The sequence below is a fragment of the Eleginops maclovinus genome, chromosome 18 (assembly GCF_036324505.1).
Source record: "Eleginops maclovinus isolate JMC-PN-2008 ecotype Puerto Natales chromosome 18, JC_Emac_rtc_rv5, whole genome shotgun sequence".
In the NCBI taxonomy this organism is placed as follows: Eukaryota; Metazoa; Chordata; class Actinopteri; order Perciformes; family Eleginopidae; genus Eleginops; species Eleginops maclovinus.
The window spans coordinates 22,744,161-22,762,523 of NC_086366.1; the positions used below are offsets into that span (position 1 = coordinate 22,744,161).

General features: G+C 40.5%; 1 protein-coding gene across 1 annotated transcript; it reads right to left on the minus strand.

The window, feature by feature from the left end:
- Positions 1–962: 962 nt before the first annotated feature.
- On the minus strand, positions 963–17,800 carry appbp2 (amyloid beta precursor protein (cytoplasmic tail) binding protein 2). Its single transcript, XM_063907275.1, has 13 exons — positions 17,414–17,800; positions 14,605–14,693; positions 13,851–14,002; positions 10,056–10,179; positions 9,040–9,208; positions 8,112–8,201; positions 7,926–7,993; positions 7,735–7,840; positions 7,529–7,653; positions 7,031–7,116; positions 5,548–5,738; positions 4,204–4,369; positions 963–2,744 (listed from the first exon to the last, which is right to left on the minus strand). The coding sequence occupies exons 1-13, from the start codon at positions 17,660–17,662 to the stop codon at positions 2,482–2,484; spliced, it is 1,878 nt and encodes a 625-aa protein (XP_063763345.1). The 5' UTR covers positions 17,663–17,800; the 3' UTR covers positions 963–2,481.
- Positions 17,801–18,363: the final 563 nt, after the last annotated feature.

Below are 18,363 nucleotides of genomic sequence, written 5' to 3' on the forward strand. Positions count from 1 at the left end.
GGGGGGGGCTAAGGCTGGACCTCCTCAGCTAGAGCCCTCGCGTCACTGCTAGAGAGGGAGACATCCGACAGCAATGAAGCAACAGCAAGGCAAAGCTTCTTTTTCTTCATTCATTTGAAACAATAACAGTGGGGCGCCTGTCGAAGGCATCACATGTTCAGCAATGTTGCAGCGTAAATTCATTTTAGAGCGGGAAACGTTTCACATTTTCCATCCGTGACAAACTCTCATCAGTTCTCCTCAGAGCTAGGCTTGTCCCACAACTATAAATGTTCATTCAGCACCTCTTTAAAGGGTCAGTTCACCCAAATGAGAACATCCTCATTACATTTAGAGGTATAAGGCATACAGGAAGTGATTCCTAACTCTAAAAATCTACCTTTCAACCCGACACAACCATGACAGTTACTTCCCCTTCAAAGTGTCCCTGCTCCTTGAGTTTTCACAGGGTCTATTCATTTTTTGTTTCTTGTGAAACTTTGAATGAGCTGCAGTGCTACATTTGCAGATTAATTACTATCATAGTGGGAACACAACACAAAATATCATCAACCGTTTAAATTACTGCACCTCTTAATACCAAAAAAACAACCTTATATTCATATTGCTCAAATCTTCTTGGGTTATAACTTCTGACATTATGCTTTGAGGCACAATATGACCATGTTGACATTTTGGCAAATATAAGTCACAAAATTGTCAGAGAAATGCTATGTTTCAGATCATTCGGGCATGTTGTTGCCATCAAAAAGTCGTTTTACTGTGAAGTTCACATTCGGTACCAATTTTGTATTTATGTAAGACTTCCTTACAGCTTTCTCAACATTTTGGTTTCGTTGTGTGTTTATGTAAACACAATACATTTTGGTGGATATATAGATTCAATATGGGTACCAGCTTAAAAATTCCATTTTTTTCGGGGGGGGCTGCGGTCAAAAGCAAATACCGCTTGGAAACACCGCGACCGTTGCAAGTGAGTTTCTTTATTTATCCGATGCTTTAAAAAGTGCTGAATCAGGGATCAAACTGCAAGAAACTGTTCAAAATGACTGGCTTAGTTGAAAGATTTTTAAAAAGGGTTTTTAAGTTGTGTTTCAGGTCATTTGGCTTACTAAAAACCACCACCCTTGCAAGCTCTGAAGAACTGATGAGGATTTGGACATAAAGAGTCAGTGTAGTGAAGCTGATGGGAAACACGGTCCAGTGAAAAGAGATCTGGAATTTGCATTAATTGGGTATTAGCCAGGACGGAGTGGAGAGAAGAGGCCAGATGCACAGGTAAACAGGCTCGCAACACACACACACACACACACACACACAATATTGGTCCCCATTGTTCGTGCCCTTAAGGGTATAGTAGTTCATTTAGCTCTTAGATGTATGGGTCCGTCTACAGACAAGATAACTGCAAGCTGGTGTAAGGCTGGTAATCATCAGTGGAGCACTTTTGGGCAGCCAGAGTTCTACCTGTGAGACACACACACACACACACACACACACACACACACACACACACACACACACCTCTGTGCATGTAGCATCTTCCTCTTTGCCCTCCTGTCCCTTGTTCTAACGTAGTAGTGTGGAGCTGTTTCTTGGAAAAGCATACACAGAGGGCTACATAAACATACAGTTTGCATATAAATTGTTGGCATTTTAAATATTGTCAGTACTATGGTGGAGAAGAAAAAAAGAAAATATATTGAAAGAAGAACTGTGAAGCGTCTTATATGTGTAACAATATACCAACAGCTTGAACACATTCCACTGTTTGTAATCTCTCTAACCAGCAGTTCACCACAGGAGGTCTCCAAGGGTCCACTCTCAGAAAAAAAAAACAAGTGTACAATCTGCTGAATTATTTTACTGTACATGTGTCAAAAACATCTGACATTTTCCATCGCTGTTCCACCGAGTGTTGATGATGAACGTGGGTTGAAACTGGGTTTTTCACAGATGGGTGAGGGGGGGGGGGGTCCAGAGACTGTGGTGTAAATCGCCCTGGAGATCATGAATCTGTGATGTCATGGCATTCAGAGCTACACTGGTTCAAATACAAAAAAGCAAAAAATGTCTCAGATTCTGAACTGAAAGGAAAAAGGCGAGCGAGACGATAGAAGAGATCCGTTTTCACCCTGACAGGATGCTTGAGGTTTCCTTTTTTTTATGTCCTCTTTCTCTCGGAGTAATGTGACAGTCTGCTTTGTGGGGTGATGCTGCGCTGCATCTTGGTGGTTTGTGTGAATGTCGATGAGGTTTGATAACAGTGTCTTCTCTACGTTTTTTATTCCACGACTAAATGTGTGTGTATGTCTGTGTGTGTGTGTGTGTGTCCTGGCAGCTGCAGTGACCGTATAGCCACAGACTTGCCGGTGATGCTTGAATTCTCTGTGCAGTACGACTGAACCCAACACATCTGGGCTCAGTACGTGTCCTCATCGGGCTTAAGCCCACATGTCTTTCAAATTTTTCCTCGTGAAATCAGCCGAGACAGGGCCGGGTTGGGCCCATGCTCTGGGCCAATAGGAAAGCTTGCACCACTTCCTGGGTCTGCTGGGGCGTGGTGTTGACGTCCTCCAGGGCGTCCGCCACGGCAAACTGCCGGTCCCTCAGCCTGTTCCAGTTGGACAGTACGTTGTGGTATTCAAACACCTTCTCGTAGTTTCCCACTGAGTTGTAGAGTTTGATCAGGCCTCTGTAGTCGTACTCCAGCCCGCTGTAGCCCTCTCCGAACAGCTTCTTACCTGTGGGGGGACAGGAGAAATGGTAAAGGGACTTCATTTATACACTTTTCTAGTGGAAGTGATTTTACAACACATGTCAGCATACATTCAGAGGCTTCCATACAGGGACAGAATAACAAATCACCTCCCATACACACAATAAAAAATAATACATCACATCATGAAAGATTGAAAAGTATGTTGGTACACCAGATAAACGATTGATGCTAAATAATACCAACAAATCGTCCAAAATTAAGACAGATGGTACAAATGTTCCATAAGGGTTGGACTAGTGTTAAAGGTCCCCTATTATACAAAATGCACTTTTTATACATAAATGTGTCCCCGGTGTGTAAGGAGACTCACAAAGTGTCCGAAATACAACCCTCTCTCTTTTCCTCCTTACCCACATCTCTAAAAACAGGGGTACAAACGAGCTGATCCAGATTTGCTTCGGTTATGACGTCATATCACAAATGTGGGCAGGCTTTACATTGAACTCTTGGCAACATCCCCCCCACGTGACACGTCCCAACCTATTGTCCGCATTATACAGTTGTGAGCTGAATCCCCTCCGCAGCACCTCTGTGTGCATTCAGCAGGATGTCTGCAGGAGGGACTTAGAGTTGCTGTATATATAATACGTATAATGTCTCTGTTCTAGTGGTAAACTCTGAGAAGTGTTTCAGAAATAATGCTTGATGTGGTTTTGAACATAATATGGGGTTTAATCACGGCAGCGTTTAGCTGAGTTTCTCCGTTAGAAACTGCTCTATTCAGACAGAGAGCTGCGTGACGCTCCAAAGGGGCGTGGCCAGCAAATTTAGAGCGACAGTCACAGAATCAGCACTTCAGGAACAGGGCTCAAATAGAGGGGGATGAGGCATGCTACAATGGGTGATCTGTTTGGTATGTTGTGCAAAACACTTCACAGACATGTTTTGTATAGATGTGGCCTACAATATATTGTTGAAATATAGCATAATAGAGGGGGAATAACCAATGAACAAAGCCTATACAAGTGAGGCTAACATTCACAAGCGGGAGAAATGTTGGGTCAGCAACGGGCCTAAGAAGACATGATGTCCCATACCATTCTATATTATTTATAGCTCATGAAGCTGCCGATGGGTAAATCAATTCCCCACCGTGGGCTATTAAGCGCGGGGCGGACTTTTAAGCATTAGAAGCTTGTGTCAAAAATTATCATATCAAATCAGTCTGTCAGCACGGACAGCCTTTCTGGAGCACTCCTGGGAGCTAATGAAGGTGTTCTTTTTTTCCCGCAGAATTAATCTAACCCTGTCCATTAACAAATGTCACTGTAATCCTTGGTAATGACGTGCTATATTTTTCCCAGTTTATAAAGCCTGCATGAAGTACACAACAACAGACAGGGCAAAGTATCTAGAAGCAAACGTTTTCAAATGTTTTTACATCCAGCCTGAGTGACCCGTGTGTCCCCTCCCTGTCTGACCGATAGCGATGGAGCGCAGGTAGAGCCTCTCTGCGTCGTCGTACTGGTTCATGTCGTAGTTGTAGAGGGAGGCCAGGTGACCCACAGACAGAGCCACTTCGTAGTCCTCATGGCCCAGGAGCTGCTCCTTGATCTGGATGGCTTTGATGTGCATCTCCTCTGCCTCCTGGAGTACACAACACACAACACACACACACACAGAGTGAGTTTTCCACAGTCATATCTTAAAACAGAACTCATATTGAGATGTAAAAGGTTTTGATTGCTTTAATCATCTTTTCTTTTCGTTGTGGCATTTCAAAGATCATTTTCAATGTAAATTATGGGGGATGATATCCTCACGCGTGATGTGCAACATGGATACCAGCGGTTTGTCTGAAACTGATATTTCCTCTTCCAAATGTGTATTCCAAAGTTCTTTATAGCACATCATGTAGTCTTTTCTAACTATCCTTCAATTGTAGCTCAACAGGAAAACACAAAGGAGTCATTTTATACAGACTGTAACTTTGCTTCCTAGACCAAAAGAATAATCTGTGATAACGGCCCTTAAAACACAAGGATTATTGAGAGGTTAGACTTGTATACAGCCACGGAAAAAATTAGGAGACCACTCCACATTTTTCCTCAATCTTCTTTTCTACAGCCATTCCAGTGTGTCTGGATTTCAACACAGAGACAAATTATCGGAAGTTTTAAAGAATACAAGAAAAGCCTCTTGATTTTTTCCAGAGCTGTATATTTGCAAATTCGTTTTAGGGTATGAGGCTAGAAACTTTGAGTTCAGACAAATCATCTTCCAGACTGCTTAAGCCTTGAATTCACTTCAGATTAAGTTTAAGATGTATTCTTTACAAATCCCAAGGCTTGTGGACATTATTTCTCATCACTTAAACTTAAAGAGCATAAGAGTTATTTTGTCAACCAGTGTGGACCGAAGGAATTATAACAACATGCAAGCCTCCTCAAATGTTCAACATACAGACCCCTGGCTGTGGTTTTAAGAGAGACCTTAGTTATTGTGAAGCTTTAATTTTAAAATAATGCTGGTGTATTTTATTGTACTTCTATTTTGAGATGTTCATATTTTTAGAATTGTTTGTTTTTATTTTTTATTTTTAATTACGTGCAATGCTTTGTTTTGTTTTATGCTGCTGCAACGCAAAAAAAAGACCAGTTTGGGATTAATAAAGTACCTCTGATATTATCTTTTCTATCCTTTGATCAAAGATAGGGACCAGCCTGATAACTATTCATTTGTATACTTGTAGAAGACTGACAGTTTGAATTTTAAAACACAAGGTTGCTTAATAAATCATTGTTCCATGCACACGTCCCACCCACCTTGAACTTCCTCATGGACTGGTAGAGCCGCCCTAGGTTGCCGTAGTGTTTGGCTGTCTGGACGTTAAACTCGCCAAAGGCCTTCTTGGCCAACTGCAGGGAGGAGAGGTGAAGGTCATGAGCCTCTTGAAGGAGGCGCTCCTCCGTCTCCTTATTGTGGCAGTCGATGGCGATTTCCTCCAGAATCAGAGCTGGGGGGATAAAAAAGAACATGAAGCACAGATTAGACTCCTGTCAATGGCTTTTTTTGTTCTCATTCGCTTTTAGAAATGTTCCTCATCAAAAGTGCAACTTTCCTGGCCTTATGTTTGGAATTACTATCAGAGTCAACCATTTAATTCATCAATAAGTTCAAATCTCCTGCTAGCACAACTATTCCTTTACTTTGTACAGTAAATAAGTCAATAACCTTCTCAATTGTACTTGGACCTTCTTCAGGGGGGGTTACATATATTTAATAGTGTGATATAGTCCCCATCTATTTTCCTACCACAAATATCTGCCTCCTTGGTCACACACTACCTCAAATGGGATGTGGTTCCTTATCATGGTTATGACGCCTCTTCCTGATGAGTGATAAGATGGATAGAAGACCTGTGAATTATACCCTCATTCGCAAGTAGGGAGGTCACGAGAACCAGTACTGCCTGTACAAGGTCTTTAAACGTTGCTATACTTGTTTCATTGCATGTGGAAGGAGGCTTAAGAAGGTGCAATAAAATCTGAAAATATATAAGAACATTTTGATGCTAACCATAGCTGTCAGAGGTGCTTCTGACTTGACGGTGAAGTATAACATTATCATAATGTGTTCAGAAGTTATCTTATCGTCTCTTGTATTTGCAAGAAATGTATTTAATTTGACCGTCAGAGTAATATTGAATATACTAGAGAGGAATGTATGTCCTAAACTCCCTTCCAAAAAGCTATATTCAAATATGATTAAGGAGTGTATGTTGAATAACAATTCCTTTTACCGTGTTTTCGGATTAGCAGAGTTTTACTGCTATTTGTTTTGACTTCTAAATGTCTGGCATTGTGACATCCCTAGTATTTAGTCAATAAGCACGCCAAATCATCTGGCCCAGCCAAGGAAAACATGTTTATCGATGAGAAAACTTTGATTGTTTATCTGGAAGTGAACTGAGGAATCAAGTGAACTAAAACTAATGCAGAATAAACTATCAAGCAATATCTCCGCTGAGTCACAGGCTGCATCGTCTGTATTCAAACGTATTATTCATGGCCACCTCAGAGGTTATTTATTGTTGACCATTCAACTTCTAAAAGAGACATTTGACTGCACTGACTCACTACTCGCAGATAGATTTGATTCTTTGAGAAACGTTAAAGAGATTTGAATTTAGGAAAACATTTTTGGAATTAGGCAAGAAATAGCATCAGATAATCTGCGCCTGCCGTTCCCCTCTTCACCCTCAGCCCATTGGGCAGAGGGCCAGCAGTCTGCGTAACTTTGCTTTACCTTTGACTCTTTTGGAGGAGGCCAGCAGCAGATGGTCCTCAGGAAGAATGTGAGTTATGATGTCTATGGCACGTTCTGCGTGAAATCTGAGAGACAAACACCAAACACGGTCAACAGGCAACTCAGATTTGTCTGGATTCAGGATAAACACTTCCAAGAAAGACAAGTATTTCTCCTGAGGGAAGTTGTTTGGAACATTAAGCCAGGGTTAGAGAGGCCAAAGCATTACCCAGTTTTAAAACAGGGATTTTGTAAACAAGATGTGCAATACAATTTTAAAAATTAAAAAACACCCCTACCCATGCCATCATCTTCGAAATGATCAACACTTTTTTAATATTCACAATGATGGCACATGTCCAGAGCATGCAGCACCACGACAGAAATCCGTACAGTGAGTAATGCCCAAGTGCCACATTTCTAAAGGCGCTAATGTCTAGTGCAATGAGCCAGCTGGTTTGGAAACAGTCGTGAGATTGTAAGATTTATTGTACTCACAGTGCGTTGTCAAATTTCCCAGAGCTATACTGGTGCACGTATGAGGAGTAGGCGAGGTCTTCATGGGCTGTGGCAACGTGGATGTTCTTCCCCCCGAACACAGACTGTCGGATGTCCAGCGCCGTCTGGGATTTGCACAAAGAAATTGGTTAAATATGGATAATTCATACATATTAACTCACTTCTGTTGATATCGCTCCACTCACCTGGTATATAGCAACTGATTGGCATATGTTGTCTACGTTTAATAAGTAAAATCCGTAATCTAGCAGCGTGTCGGAGTATTTGGGGTGCTTGTGGCCAAAATGTTCTCTGTAAGACACGAAACTCTGAGTCAGAATCAATGATAACAAAAGAGAATGATACTGTTCAGGCATTACAGGACACAGCAGGTTACCTTGCTAAAAACACCGCATGTTTGATCAGCTGCTCTGCTTTCCTGAACTCTCTCTTCACCACACAGGCCTGCAGAGGAAAGACAAGTCAAACTATGAAGAAAGCTGCTCTCTGGATGCATCCTGCAAAAACACAGCAACCCCAATAATACCGCAATAGAAACTTAATATAAACAAACATGACTAACCTTAGAGGCTTGCCGGAGGACATCAACCACCACTTTGACCGGCAGCCCTGGAGTGATTTCCTTCATGGCCTCTATACACCACCGGTATGCCTGGGAGAAAAAAAATCAGGAAAACATATGGACTGTTGTTAAATTAAATTCATATCCGATAGGAATATATCTCCAAATCGTTGCAATGCTGTAAACCAGACTCATGCCACAGAATTTAAAATGACTTTCTATGTGAACTTGCCTTTAGTGACAATAATAAGGGCTGCACAACTGATTGTAATTTTTTTATATATCAAAATTGCAATTTAGACGAGTGCAATATTCAAATTGCAATAAACGCAATATTTGGTAAAAGCCAAAATATGTAAAAGTATCATTTTGATTTAATTTGTGCTAATTTATAGGTTCATTTTGTATTTTGTTCCTCTACTGTGACATGTTTCCATGCTTTAATGTTCAAAAAGCTCTTTATTTTTCTCACACTGCCTGTGGTGCAGCACCTCTTTTCACCCTCTGTGTGAAACCAGAGCCCAGTCTGCTCTGATTGGTTAGCTGGCAAGATCTGTTGTGATTGGTTAATCACTTGGAGATTTCCCGCCCCTTTTATGTGTACAATGTCTTTGAGCTCTAGTCAATAGAAGCCAGGTGTAACATAGTGAAATCATTATGTTACAGAAGTAAAAAGGGACTACGATTGAGTCATTTCTTTTAATAAATTAATAAGAAATCATTGTCCTAAAAAATCTACATTTAGAAAAACTAGAAAACTCTTCAATGATACTGTGACAAGTTGTATTTCCTTAAATAATGCTTATTCTATCGAAATAGCAAAATCAGTCAATATAATCCCATTATTCATATTTTCCAAATCGTGCAGCCCCTAATGATACATAAGAGATACAATTGAGTCTTTTCAGTCACTGGTGTTCACACATACCTCATCATAGTGGCTTTTGGCGAAGAGCAAGGCACACAGCTCGCCGTACAGCGCGGCCTTGTTGGCCTGGTGGCCGTGTTTGGCGAGTTTGTCCATGTAGGATTGAGCGAGCTTGAAGGTCTCCTCCCCCAGGTGGTACTTACAGTTGCCATTGCGGACATGAAGCAGCCTGTGCAGTCAACAGAAGAACAGTTATTATCAGTTATGCCTGTCCAACCACCGATACACAACAACCCTTATTGAGGAGACTTTAACTTCAGTGTGTTTTGTGGTAATGGTCCATTGCATCATCAAAAAGGTTAAACTAAAAAAAACAACTCTTTTACTTTATTGGGAATGAAATGGTGCGTTCACTGCATGGGTCGATTACGTATAATGTTGAGGTCTCATAAGTTTGTGCCGGGTGAAGCAAATGATGCAAATCTTAATGCTATCTTGCAAAAGCTAATCAGCGGTGAGATTCTCCTTCCATCTTCACTGACATACTGATGTGGTTGAATAGAAAAACAAAACATCAGTTGTTGGATATGGGCAGTGGCACCCAGAGCCCTACAGTTTTTTGTGTTTAATGTGTACAGAAACCGGGCCAAATTGATGCTTATAAATGTACTGTATGTGTACAAACAGCGCACTTTCTATTGTTTAACAGTAGCTTCTTTTTTTCATGCCGTTATTTTGAGTGGATGGAGTAAGAACAACGGCAGCTTAGATAAGCTTGATCATTCCAATCTCCATTCAGAAAACAAGCATTTTTTAAGTGTTTTACCTGCGGAAGAACCTAGCTAAAGCACTAATTAAGAATTTTTCCTAATTGTTATCATTATGTCGATAATTGTTTTGATATTTTATTGCAATTAAAACACTGCAAAATGTGTTATTTGGGTTCATAACACTGTATTAAATATTATTTACGCACCTAAACGTGAACATATTGCATATTTCTTCATAAATTACACTTTTAAACACAGAAAAATACCACTCCGTCAACTCTGGCAACCAAAGGGTTTCTCACTGACCTGACACAGCATTCTACAGCCCTGAAGCAGTGGAGGACTTCACTCTGGAGCGTGCACAGCTGCAGGCACGACAAAAACACTTTTTCTGCATCTCCATACCAGCCAGCATCAGACAAGAAGCCCCCTAAAATCAGAAGATGTCAGATTAATAGAGCCGTCTCAGGTCAGAGGGAAAGAGATTCACCTGTGCTCACTGGTGGGTAAAACACATTCTCTTTTTTGAAAATACAGAAATAAAATGTCTATTCAGAACAAATCTCAACCCCAACTGTGTGTAGAAGCAACATATCTGTAGTATTATCTGTAGGATCCTATGTACTATCAAAAAGAGAGGAGCTCTTACACCAAACAACATCCAGTGTTTACCTAAGATGATATTACAGGGCGAAAAGCAAAAAAACAAGCAGTGAGGATGTGAGGATAAGAGGCTTGGCCTGGAGTAGCCGACATGGCTAGTGAATGATTTTAAAAATCAACAATTCTATCTGGTGGTGCAGTTGTACATGTATGTTTTGGGGATTTGTGCCTTTTCAATGGATGTCACAATACCAGAAATGTACAAATTTATTCCAATACCAGTGAAATTCCATGCTTCCTGATACCAGTTCTTAGCCACAGTAGAAAACCTACTTCAGCTTTCCCTTCAAGATACTTTGTTTTGTTATAAATAATTCTCTTGTCTTAACTATTCCTTTCAAAACATCTTTAAACAACGGTTATTACATTAGTTTCTAGGCAAAAACTAAATGTAATAAGTAGGGCTGTCAAAATTAACGCGTTAACGCGAGATTATTCCTTTCTGGAATTAACGGCGATATTTTTTTTTTACCGCATTAACGCATTCCGCCCTGATTTACCCACAATTCAACCTCTGCCACGTCATTCATCGTCGCGTAAACGGCATGGCTGACACAAGATGGAGGACTCCGAGGAACCCATTGGCCCTCTGGATGGACAGCTCAAGTATAAAAAAAACAAAGATGGAACAGTAAACACACAGGTTGTGGTTTGCTCACACTGCAGGGAGGACTTTTCGTTTCACCGAAGCACCTCGAGCCTTAAGTATCATCTTTACGCCAAGCATTCATTTGTTGGGGCTTCAACTTCAGGTGTTACGCCTGGCATGCGTCAGACCACCCTCACTGAATGCAGGGCATTAAGTAAGTCTACGTCTGAGAAGCTGACAGACACAATTGCCAGATGGGTAGCCAAAGACTGTAGACCGATTAGTATTGTCGAGGACAAGGGCCTCGCAGAAGTTTTGAAAGTGGCAACTTTAGACGCATTCTACAAGCCACCGTCGAGAGGCACAGTGATGACTAAAATCAACCAACTATATGACGCTAAAAAGAAAATGAAGGAAGAGGATTTGGCTTCAGCGGAATATGTTGCTTTGACAGGAGACCATTGGACCTCTGTGAGTAACAGCAATTATCTGGGTGTGACAGCGCATCACATCACTAAAACCTGGGAACCAAGAAAATACTAACAATGCATGGCTCAAGCTTGCAACGGCGCTGGATCCACGTTTCAAAGACTTGAAGAGTCTGCCCAAGAGTGAAAGGGAAGAGGTGTGGACCTCACTTGGAGGCATGCTTTATGAACAATCACCCAGAAGGTCTCTGCTGACTTCTCAAGATGGACCACCCAGGAAGAAAATTCACCTTCTACAGATGGGCTCAGATTCAGAGTCAGAAGAAGAGGTGCAACCTGACAGAGACATACAAAGGTACAGAGCAGAGCCAAGCATAAGTATGGAGGACTGCCCCATGCAGTGGCGGGCTGCTCATTCAGGAGCACATGACAAGCTGGCCCTGCTTGCCCGAAACGGTTCCGTGAGAACGACTCTTCTCAGTCGCAGGCCATATTGTTCAGAAGAAACGGTCCGCTTTACATTCAGAAAATGTTAACCAGTTAGTTTGCCTTAGCAACTGGCTAAAAGATGAATACACAAAAGGTAAAAGGGCCACATGTAATTGTGTGAAAGTTCACCTATCCTGTATTTGCTAAAGAAAGTAGCCAGAAGTTGCCAAAATTGTTTAGAATTTTTTTTAAATGTTTTGATTTGTCATTAATAAAGAACAAATGTAATATCCGCTTCTTGTCATTTATCTTTCTGTTTTGAGAACAGTACACAGAAACTGTGAATTTTTCAGTCATATTTAGGATTGTGATTAATCGAAATGAATTCAAGAAACCTTGTGATTAATTAGATTAAAATTTGTAATCGTTTGACAGCCCTAGTAATAAGATAACTTCTGTCACAAGGACAGAAACAGGAAAACATTGCTGCCGACTGCGATGACTGTATAACAAATCCCCTCTGGCTGGCAGACAGCTCTCTAATCCATAGCTTCTCTTTGTTAACTGGACTTATAACTCCACAATGTACATTGTACATTTATATTATATTTAATATGCCATTCCTTGCACACTTAAATAATATCGTTCTTTTATATTGTGTTAGCTGTAAACTGGCACTTCAATAGCGTTTTATTTGTCGGATAGCTACAGATTTGAATCTTCATGGTGTCATTTTTTATTACTTTTAAGTTCTGTTTTATTTCTAATTTGAGACGTTGATATTTTATAATCGTTTATTTTCTATTACTTTTACGCTGCTGTAATAAAAAAATCCCCATTTGGGATCAATAAAGTGAAACTTATCTTATCTTGGACACATCACGATGATGTTATACTTTATCTTCCTGAAACCGATCCTCACTGAACGTCAACAGCCCCTTCTGTTGCTGCAAACAGCTTAAAGCTTAACTAGCTGTACTCTTTATGACTTCAAATGGATTTGTGTTGGTTTGAATCGCATTGGTCATCGTGAGTTTATGAAAGACATAGTGACGTGTCTGGATGAGCAAAATGGAGATGTAAGGAGAAGATTTGCACCCCAGGGCAAACAAGCCAGGCCTGTCTGCTTTTAGGACTGATAAAGAGAAAAATAAAGTCTGCCTTTGGATTGTAACACAATGACAGGACTCTTTCAGTCTCAATCCCGCTGTAACCTTTGCTCCTTGTGTTCCCTGCTGTAAGAGACATTTGGGCATTTTATTTATTGTAACGATTTATGGCTTGATGAGCACTTTGCATATACTTTTAAGTTAACTTTAATGAACCTACTTATAATTATGCAGTTTTTGCCTCGTTTATGGACTGCTCTAAGTTTATATGTCGTTATTTATAGAAAATAATTACAGCAGCTGGTAGTGCGCACGCTCGAGTGGGCAGTCTCAGGTATAAATGGCGTTGCCAGCGTGACAAAGTAAAAAGTCAGAATGGAAGTCTGGAAGGGGCAAGCGAAAACATTTTTGACCGCACGCATATCCACGCCTGTTGAATTTTAGTTTCGATCAATTTTCTTTGTGCTGTGCAGAATTCCCTAGTCGCCAGTGGATTCGTTGAAAATTGGAATTAAGCACTTGAATGGAACGATGAAGGTATCTAGATTTATTCCTTTAATGTGAGTCAATACTCGAAGGCGCCCCGCAGACTAAGTGGCCTTTGAACATTTGGTAAAGCATAATCGGCCACTACACCTGTATTACCGTAGAGAACCAGTACCACCATGTTTTCCACAGTTTTGGCATCGACTTGGTGTGGAAGTAACGACTCTTGCGACATCCCTAATCTATTCTACTCAATAGTACATCCATAGTAGTATTTGGCCAAACTCTGATCCCCAATCTCTTTCCAGTGAGCTGTCCCCATGATAATATCAGTGTGAGGAACCAATGGCCCCTACATATCACTCATTACTGAGAGGTAATAAACGTCTTCCCATACCAAGCACGAAGCCGAACTGGATGGCCTTCTCTTTGACATGGGCGTCAGATTCTGCGATGTAGGAGCAGCGGCGGCTGAAGGAGCTCGCCAGAACTGAGGCCACTTTCACACCGTGGTCCATCAGCGCTTGAAAGCAGTGGTGCAGGAGGTGTCTGCAGAGGGTAGGAGAGAGATGGACCATGTTAGCAAAAGGTATAACTCTGAGGTAATGACCAATATATCATTTGGTACATTTAAGCCTTTACTAGTAAAAAAGAAATCACAGACACCTTGCCCATCAGTGAAAAACAATGCTGATCACGTCTACTATTGTTGTGTCATCAATCAAGGTAAAAAGCACCCACAACATGGTAGAAAAAACATCAATAATGTGCCTTAACCTAAAGATTTTTGTCTTACCAAGCAGAGGGTGGGAAGCATTTGTCTAATTTCCAAATAGTTTTCCTAAAATTAAGTTTAAATGTTAAATGGTGGTACTATGGAAAAATCCATAATAAACTTTTGTAATATGAGTGGTTTACCTTGAGCTCTAAAAATATACCATCATTTCTTAATAAAACATATGTGGTGGCGCTGGTTTAGGTTAAAAATATCCAACCATATTCAGTATTAAATAATCCAGTGTTGGGCACATACAGCATGAACTGCTCTGATAAACAAATCTGGAAGGGAGCAGTCTTAAAGTGTTTTAAGATAACTGATGGGTCCGTGTTTCAACTTTTCTGGCACATCTTAGTCCCATGATTGTTCTCACCTTTTGTCGGAAGCTCGCAGTACTTTAGCAAACACCTCCAGCTCACAGAACTCTCCCCCCAGCTGGCAGAGCCGGCCCTGCTGGTAAAGCTGAAAGACAGACACACAGATTGAGGATTACGGTGGGTTCAAAATCCAGATGTCAACTCTTCCATTAGTTGCAAGATCATGAGTCTAAAGTGTTTGGATTATTAATGTGCACAAAATGGAGAGATCTGTAACTACAACGTTAAAGATTCTGTCGAAGCACTTTTTATGCTGTTTGTTCAAGGCCGTATGGTTCTGCCCCTTTTCCGCAATAATATTCCGTAGGATAGTTACGGAAAAGAAATTGGGTGACAGAGTTGCTCCGCTGCTTAGTTGGCATCAGTGGTAGTCACAAATATGAACAAATGTCTGAGTAAAAGGGAAAGCCGGCACAGCTGGGTACACGCAATCCCACAACAGACGCCTGGGTTGTGTTAAAAAGCAAAGTCTTCATATGTGTGACCCGCAGTGTGATGACATCTCTGTGTCAAAGTGCTCTGGTCTGTATTACGGGTATTTTAGGGGATGCTTTAGAAAATGCTCTCTGCTGATCAGGAGTTTAAACAAACAAAATAGCTGATGTCTAGCCTGTCATCACAATGCACTGAGTTGGAACTAGATATGTTCTGTGGCCCCGTCCATCTGGGGACACAGCTAGCTTCAGCTTTGCATCATGTGAGATTAAGTGGAAAATTAGTCAATTTAGCCGAATCCACAGATAAAGTCATACTAGTCAACAACAGTATACCCTTGAGTGAGTTTCAGAGAAATTAAAGCAATACAACCTGTATATTTATCAAATCCAATGTATATTGGTCAAAAATGGTTTTACAATTTCTCCACTAATGCCCTGACAAACAAAGCGATGGCCGGCTGGTGGCCTGTCAGGCTATCGTTTTCCAGCACCGCTGGCATTAGCCTGCAAACTTTTGCCTGATTCAGCATGTTGAATCTGCAGTGGAGCCCATCAGTGAGTGAAATCACTCAGTTTGGCTGTTCAACGTCAGGGAATCAGTGCATGAGAAGAGTAACAGAAAACAAGAAAGCAACAAGTAGAGAGGGGCTTTTTCATCTCATCTGATCATTCCAATACTTGGACATTTACGGTGTGTCTGTACCTTAAACAAGGAACACATGTCCAACAGTACTAGAGGGAGGGCTAGAATTGAAGGGATGACAGAAAGCGTCTCTGTAGAGAAATTGTGAGTAAGTGAAAGGGACTTTGTGAAAGAGGGAGTCAACCACAGACTAAATATGGTGACAGAAGTATCACAAATGGGTCAAATGTAAGTCAGAAACACATGGAACAGCCAGAGGTTTCAAAGTAAATCCATTCTTTTAAATAGTGCACTTGTATATTGCCTTTATAAAAATGTCCCCCTTTTGCTTTATCCTAATAGACGTCACAAAATTGCTATAGAGTATTAAGAAAAGAGTCTAATTTATTTTCTGTGTGATGACTTTGTACATATTTTCACTTTATGAGTACAAAAATAGGACTGATGGGAAACTAAATGGTCAAAATCAATCAAAAGTATAACCTTGAAATGAGGTTAAGTTAGTACTATCTATCTGACAAAGAAATATATGCAGACAGCAAGAAACACCTTGATTGACATTCTCTTAGAATATTACAAAGTGGTAAATGAATTATGACTTTTCCAAGTTTTGACAGGACCATACTTTTCCAAGTATAAGTCAATAATTTAATCTGCAGAGATGTATCCCACAGTGACATCCTGTCTTGTGATTGGGATGTTTTGCCCATCAAAAAACCTCACTTTTGCAGATAAATATTAAGCGACTTGTAAAATCTCTAATGAACCTTGCCTTACTAATATCCTTCTGGCGTTTTATATTAAGTTCCATCAGTTATCAGACGGACACATCACTAAATAACCAATAAATAATATATGTTTCAGTTTAGTTAAGAGGTGTGGAGAGGATCCCTTCAGCTGTCTGAAAGGTTTGATTCAGTCAGCTGTCAAAATATCCTTTTTTTCTGTTTTGTTGCTGCTGCCAAAATCAATTTCTGGGTTAATGGTGCCATCACATGACAGGGCTGATGCCATTAGTTCACACAAACTGATTTATGTCAACACTCCAGATTCTGTATTAACAATAAACAGAGGTGGAAGAAGTACTCAGATCTTGTACAATACGTAAAGTACCAAATATAAAAGCAATCAATATGCAGATTGGCCCATTGGAATAATATATATTAAACGTTTTGATTAAAATTATTGATGAATTAATATGTTTATCAAAGCTGGTAAAGGTAGAGCTCATTTTAAATACTTTGAAGGCTCCAGGGTAGCTTGTGAATGTTAAATGTTCTGCCGAGATGTAACTAAAGTATTAATTAAGTATTGATTATATTTCACATCATTTATCCAAATCTTCAAAGTAACGAAAGGTATTAGATTGAAGTATGATGATGTAGCTGACCACATTGCAACAATTCATCTAATGTTACAGGATGACTGGTGTCATACACTAGCTTCAGGATCGATGGCGTTGTCAACAACGTTTATCATACAGATATACATACGAGCTATACTGTATTTCTGGACATTGTAAGGCTGAGTAAGCTAACGGTTAACATTAGTGAGCTAAACCAACAGAAACAAATTCTTCCTTCTGCAGAAACCAGCGTAACTATCCTAATGTAACGTAAGCTAACGTAAGTAGCAATGTTAGCTGCTGATTACACAAACTGGTACAGCCTGTACGAGTTCGAGGCTGTCAGATATGCCTGAGCCTCTTGGTTAATCTTAACGTACCTTATAATATACATCGAACTGTATATTTTCGGGGAGCGACCGTATGTCCCTTCTTGACCGGCTGTAGTTGTCCACCACAGCCGAGATAGCCGTGTTGTACAGTGTTTCTGGGATCCATTCGAGCTCCACCGCAGCCATGTTGTTTTCCCTCTCCAAAAAAACCCAGCAGCTACAGCCCTCCCCAGCTCTCCCTACATTCGCTACCTCACTGCGATTGAAGCTCTTCCTCCAAGGGTCCACATATAACATTCGCTTTAAAGTGAGCCTACAAATAATTGTCCTATTGTCAATTTACCGCTACAATTGTGAAACCGCTGGTTTATTTTCCATCTTCTTCATCTCCAATTACTCGTCGACCCTACAGCAGTTCCGTGCGTTCCGTGCCCCCCCGTCCCGACGCACACACTCACCGGCGTTGACGCAGTGACGTAATTGTGCAGTCGATGCAAAAAAAAGCCCCTTACACTCAGATTCATATTTGCACAATTTAGTAATTTGGAGGTGGAAAAAGTATTTATTGCTTCATGGTTGCAGCCTGTTAAGATGAAGCTTAATTACTTTATACACTGCTGAATGGCTAAATCCTATCCCATTTAATTTGATTAATTATCAATAGCAAATAGTGTCAAAATAACATTAACCAAATACAATAGAAATAATTGCATTTAAGACTAAAATGGTAAAAGTAATGTGTTACAGAGGTAGATCTAACTGAGGGCCTGAGAGGAAACAAGGAAGTTGAGAGGGGATCTTTATGTGTGTGTAATTGGTCTAAAGAGGAATTGTCAACATGCACACCATAGGTGGTCACAAGCTCTGTCTAAATAGCTAACATTATAAAAGTCATTAAGGCAGGGGTGTTGTCCATTTGGAATTGGCCCTCAGGAAATTAAAAAAGCATTATATAATAATGCCCACACCTGAGCATTGCTTTTCTTATATTGTACTTC